We start from the raw sequence: 5632 nt of genomic DNA on the forward strand, positions 1-5632 counted from the left end.
CCCCCCCTCCCTCCCAGCCGCGAACCCCCCAGTGCCCCCCGCCACTCCTTGCCTCTTGGGGAGTGGGGTGGTGAGAGGGCAATATTTCTCTCTCTACCTGCCAATTGAGGGTTGCTGCAGGCTGAATGAGGCCCTTTATGGGCATGGACTGTATTAGCCAGCAGGACCCAGTGGGTGTCTTATTCTAGGGATCCTAGGACAAAGGAGGGCCACTCCGAGATCCTACGGGATTTGGGCCATTGGGCTTTCAGAGCTGAACGTGCAGTCCAGGGGCCTCCAGCCTGAGGTGGCCTGCCCAACCTGTGCTTCAGGAGTGGGGCAATAGTCTGGGCGCCTCCACCTTGCCAGCCCCCCCGCACCCCCCCATAGCCCCACGTTGGGTGGAGGAATAGCGTCCCACGACAGGCCTCTGGCTGCATTAGAAAGTGCTGCCTGGATTTGGGGCTAGGCTGCAGGTGGTGGGGAGGGATTGTGGAGACTCTGCCCCTTTCTCCTGCAGCAGTCAGACCCAGCCCAGCCAGGCCTCGAAGAACTGTCCTGGGAACAGGCCAGAGGCATTGACCAGGACGGGGCGGACTCTGTTCCTGCCCAGAGGTGTCCCCAGGCACAGCTGAGCAGGTGGTGAGATAGGGACAGAAGTCAGCGTCCCCATGGTACCACATCCACCTAGCCCTCCCTGCCGCCCTCACCAGCTGGCCTCTCTCCCCATGCTCCACCCTCAGCTGGTCAACATCGGCTCCTCCTACAACTATGGCAGCGAGGACCAGGCCGAGTTCCTGTGCGTGGTGTCTAAGGAGCTCTATGGCTGCCCGCATGGGTTAGGCTCCGAGTCCAGCCGCAAAACCAAGGTGAGCCCCACCCACTGTGCCCAAGGAAGGAAGCCGCCCTTCCTGCGCCCCCACTGCCCCATCCCTGCTTCTTCTTTCTCCCTCCTGCTGCGCATGCTTAACCCCCATGTCACAACCGATGCCATCCATCCCATGCCACCCATGGCTGTTTGCTCACCCCAGTTACCCAGGCCAAGGGCAGGAGATGGGACTGTCCCCGGGGCATGGTCAGGTGATTCAGGGGTCTCTTTGGGGTGGCGTGGCATGAGGGAGAGCACCCTGAACTTGGGTTGTGGCACCTGTGACGCTCCCCGGGTGACCTTGGACGAACCCTTCCCCACCCCCGGCACCTGTGTTGCGCTAGTTTGAAACGGAAGGTTGCCTGCAGACTTGCTGTGTGGTGCCTTTAGGTTTGAATATCTGGGATCCTGAATGACCTGTTTGTTCCCCATGGGTAGGTGACTGTCCCCAGATGGCCTGACAGCCTGTGCTGCCCGATCTGCCCATCCTGTCCCTGTCCCAGGCCACCTCCTTGGGCCTCTGCAGGAGGGCCAGGGGTCCTGTGGGGCTCGGCCCTGGCTGATGAGGCAGCCTCCCATATGGGCACAGCTGGCAGTGCCAGCCCCCCAGGGCCAGAGTGCAGGACCCCTGCTGGTTAGAAGCCCTCCAAGGGCCTTCCGGAGGGCTGGCAGAGCAGTCTGGAAAGAAGGGAGCCTATTCCTCCTGGGGCCCTGGCCCTGTGCGGTGGAGACGTAGGAACCCTGGCTTCCTGTCTGCCTGCCTGCCTCCCTGCTTAGGCTCATCCTGTCCACCCCACCCCCTACTGTGCCAGTGGCTGGCGCTGCCTTGCAAGAGTGAGCCCCCACTGCCTTCCAGGCCATAACCCCAGTCCTTAGTGCCAGAGACTGGTTCTGGTGTCGGGGAGCTGGGTAGTGTCCGTCCCAGGGCTTCCTTGGCCTCATCCACCCTGGATCAGACCCTCTAAAACGGCCTCCCCAGGCACCCCTCAAGGCCACCCCATTCCTCTTGGACGCCTCGCCCCAGCCTCGCTCTGTGTAACAGCAAGCAGCTGGAGGGGTCCCTGAGCACCATGGCAGAGCACCCCCCACCCCCCGTGCTGGTTCCCCCAGGCCCTCCCCCACGTTTCCCAGGGGGCTGGAGAAGATGTCCCCGGCTTCTCTGGCTGGAGTGCTTCTCTCTCCTGAGGTCCCCCTTCCTCTTCCTGAGCCCGGGGTGGGGGTGTGCGGCCCATCCGCCTGCCAGGCCCTTGTTAGCGTCTCCACTCTTTCTTCCCTGGGGCCACCGGCTGGCGCAGAGCACGGAGGAGCAGCTCTCGGAGGAGCAGCAGCGGCAGGAGGAGGAGGTGGAGGAGGTGGAGGTGGCACAGGTGCAGGTGGAGGCAGATGCCCAGGAGACAGGTGCAGCCAACCCCCAGGAGACTGAGTGCTAACCCAGCGAGCCGCCCGCCTGCTCCCACGGAGCTGCAGACTGGCCTGGGGGGGGGGCCCCAGGGTTGGTGCAGCCTGCCCGCACCTCCCCGCATAACCATCCTTCTCTCGCTTTCTTTTTGCAGCCCAGTCATCTCAGGATCCCGCTAACCTTTTCTCCCTCCCACCACCGCCTCCTCCTCCTCCACTTCCCGCTGGAGGTCCTGCCTCATCTCCATCCACCTCTTCCTCCTGGATCTCATCTGCACCCTGCCTCCTCCCTCTCTGCCCCTGCCCGGGTTTTCTCTCTGCCTGCTCCCACCTCCATCCCCGGGCCACCTTGGTCCCAGCCTCCTGTGCCCTCCACCCAGGCCCCCCGGCCCTGCATCCCAGAGCATCCTGCCTGCCACCTTCCGCCCCCCAGCCTGGGGAGGAGGGGCACAGCTGCACCTCCTCTGGGCCCACCGACCCTGCCGGGCACCTCTGAGGCTGGGCCTCGGCTGCCGGCCCCCCCTGCCTCAGCCCCTCGCCTCCGCACCTCTTCCTCACGCTTCCTCCTTGCAGGTTCCCGTCTGCACCCTCTCAGACCTGAGGCCGAGCTTGCAGTGAGGGCTTCTCCTCGGCCCCTCGCCCGCCCCCAGAGCTGCCATCCCTGGTTTGTAGCTTGGCGGAGCTGGAGGGAGGGGCGGAAGCGAGGAGGGTGCTCATCTCTTGCTCGCTCTTGGCCGGTGCCCCCCCCTACCAGTTTCTCAGCCCACCTGGGCTTTGGGGTGAGGCTCTGGGAGGAGGCTGTCAGAGGGTGGGAACTCTTTGCCACTTGCCAGTCAGCACCGGAGCCAGGCTGGGGAGGAGGGAAGGAGGCTGAAGCCAGCTATGTCGGCCTCACCCCTGCACGTCTGGGAATTCCTGCATCATAGCTGCTGGCACTGGGGTCCCTTTTTCTGGGGGTGGGGAGGACAGGCCACATTCAGAAGCCCTTGGCCTATGAGGAGTTGGCCAGGGCTGGCTAAGGATTGGAGTGTGGCAGAGAAAGCCCTGGCCAGGCGCCCTCAGGCCTCAGCTCAATCTTACGTGCCTGGTGTGTGACCTTGGGCAAGTCACTGACCCTCTCTGGGTCACGGGTGCCTCTAAAATGGGGACAGACAGCTGCTCTCTGTAACTCCTTTTGCCCAAGACAGCAGTGACCTGCCACTCCCAGCCCTGACCCCTCGCCAGCCAGTCTTGGCAGAATCTGGTCTCTGGGCCTCCACCTCTCAGCCCAAGGTGGGGCATGGGGCTCCGGACAGCTCAGCCGGGTGCCCTTCCTGCTCTAGGCCCTCCTCCATTCTGTTCCCAGTCCACCTTCTCTGGGCCTCAGCACACCCTCCTCCAGAAGGGCCTGCTACTCACCTGCCTCTTTCTCTCTCCCTTTCTCCCCTCCCCTCCCTCCGTGTCACTCTCCCTCCTCCCTTCTCCTGCCCCTCACTTCACCCCCTCCTCACCCCTGCCCCGGATTTCTGAACCCCATCCTCCTGCCCCTTCCCTCTCTTATTTTCTAGCTGTTACAAGCCAGAGGCACCCGGATGTGAGGCCCCAGATCACCTCCAGGGACTTGGGGTTCCGATCTGAAATCTTTTCTTTTTGTACCACGGGGTGGGCCCCAGGCCTGAGACGGAAGAAGCGCTCTCCTCCCTGCCCCCACTGTCTGTGCCTGCGGGGCTGTGACCCCTGGCAGGGCGGGCTGCCGGCTGGCACCTCTCAAGGCCTGAGGTGGGCCCTGGCTCTGGCTCTGGCCCCCTGCCATGACTGAGGTGGGGCGCTGTGCAGCTGTGGCCCCCAGGCCCGTGTCCCCTCACCCGGCCCCCTGCTGCATGGCAGACTTGCTCCCCACACCCCATCCAGTGTCACCTTGTCCCTCCTCGAGCCTTAGTCTCCTGGTCAGCTAGGGGATGACTCCTCACACCCCACCTACCTCACAGGGTTGTTGTGAGGGCACAGAGGAGTGGGGTCGCCAAAGCCCTCAGAGAGTATAAATGGGTGCCCCCCAGGCCTAACCCCAGGCAGGACACTGCTGGCAGACAGAGAGTGGGTGGGATGGAGGGGCGGGCATGGCCCTGTCGTGGGGGGGGTAGAAGGCTGGCCTTCACCGCGGCTGCCCCACCCCCAGCCATGAGCGTTGCTGGCACTGCCCTGGCCTGGGGTCCTGGTCTGGGGGGCACCAGAGTGCTCAGTGGGGGCATCGGAGACTCAGGAACTTGTGATAAGACAGGGGCCCTCCTCCTGCCCACGGGAGGGTCAGGGCGTGTGGGGCTGAGCAAGGGACCCTCCTGGCCTGCTGACTCCGGGCTGGGCATCGCTTCTCAGGGTCCGCCGACCCACCTGCCCCGCCCGCTGTGTAATAAACGTGGAGAAACACCCACCCGGCGCCTGCTGCTTACTCTGGCCACTTGGGATGGGGCTAAATGCAAGATGGCTTTCTTCTCCTTTTCTTCTCCTTTTCTTTTCTTTTCTTTTCAATTTTTAAATTCGTCTCTGTGTATTTGCCACAGAGAGAAAGCGAGCAATTACCCTCCAAGGAGAATGACCACACCGAGACCCCTCCTCCTCCTGCTCCTCTCTCTCGGCCACTGTGATTTTTTTTTTTTTTTTTTTGAGAGTTTTTGTTGTTGTTGCTATAGGGCACGTGTGCTCACCAGAAAGAGAGACGGAGAGACAGCAAGAAATCATTGAGGCCATGCCTCAATGCCTTCTCCATTCTCCCCTCAGGATCTTGGGCATTCATGCACACATGCCCGGCATGAATTTAAGCCACTGGGTCCAGGACTCGAACTGCAGTTGACTACATGGGAGTCCAGCAACATAGCCATTATGCCAACTGCTGGTCCTGGCCCCTGTGAATTTTCAAGCCACCAGGACTGAGACTCAAAATGCATAGTTGGCCACGTAGGACGCAGTGCCTACCCACCAACCAGCTGCCCCAGGATTCCTTCTAAAGCCCAGGGACCCTGTCACCCTCCCATGTGTGTTGGGGGTGGGGCCGGGCCATGGCTGGAGCCTCTGCCATGGCCACACCTCCTCAGGGGGCGGGCCAGTGCCGGGGGCCCCTGCCACGGCCACACCTCCTCTTCCCACCACAATGGAAAGGCCCTGGCCGAGCGGAGATCCCAGAAGCTGAGGCAGAACACAGTTGCCCCCTAAACCCCACTTCCTGCTCTGGGCCACCTCCACGGGTCCCTACTGCGCTGCGTGCCCTAGGACATAGGAGCACCTAGGCCTCCCACTCCACCTTCTCTGCGTGTGAGCTAATCTCCAATCAAAATGAAGGCACTGTGGAAGAACCATTACTGAGGAGTATCATTATTTTGAGGAGCCTAAAATACCGGCTTTATGTCATTAACA

General features: G+C 62.4%; 1 protein-coding gene across 1 annotated transcript in view; it reads left to right on the forward strand.

Moving 5' to 3' along the window:
- The window catches only part of KCTD17 (potassium channel tetramerization domain containing 17), a gene marked incomplete at its 5' end in the record, with an annotated part of 11150 nt that extends 6498 nt beyond the window's left edge, over positions 1–4652 (forward strand). Inside the window, 5 exon segments of the mRNA XM_014590909.1 lie at positions 723–848; positions 2143–2245; positions 2401–2475; positions 2819–2909; positions 3793–4652. Coding sequence (XP_014446395.1) covers positions 723–848; positions 2143–2245; positions 2401–2475; positions 2819–2909; positions 3793–3862 — 465 coding nt within the window.
- Positions 4653–5632: the final 980 nt, after the last annotated feature.

Source organism: Tupaia chinensis, unplaced genomic scaffold, assembly GCF_000334495.1.
Source record: "Tupaia chinensis unplaced genomic scaffold, TupChi_1.0 Scaffold000496_1, whole genome shotgun sequence".
Taxonomy (NCBI): domain Eukaryota; kingdom Metazoa; phylum Chordata; class Mammalia; order Scandentia; family Tupaiidae; genus Tupaia; species Tupaia belangeri.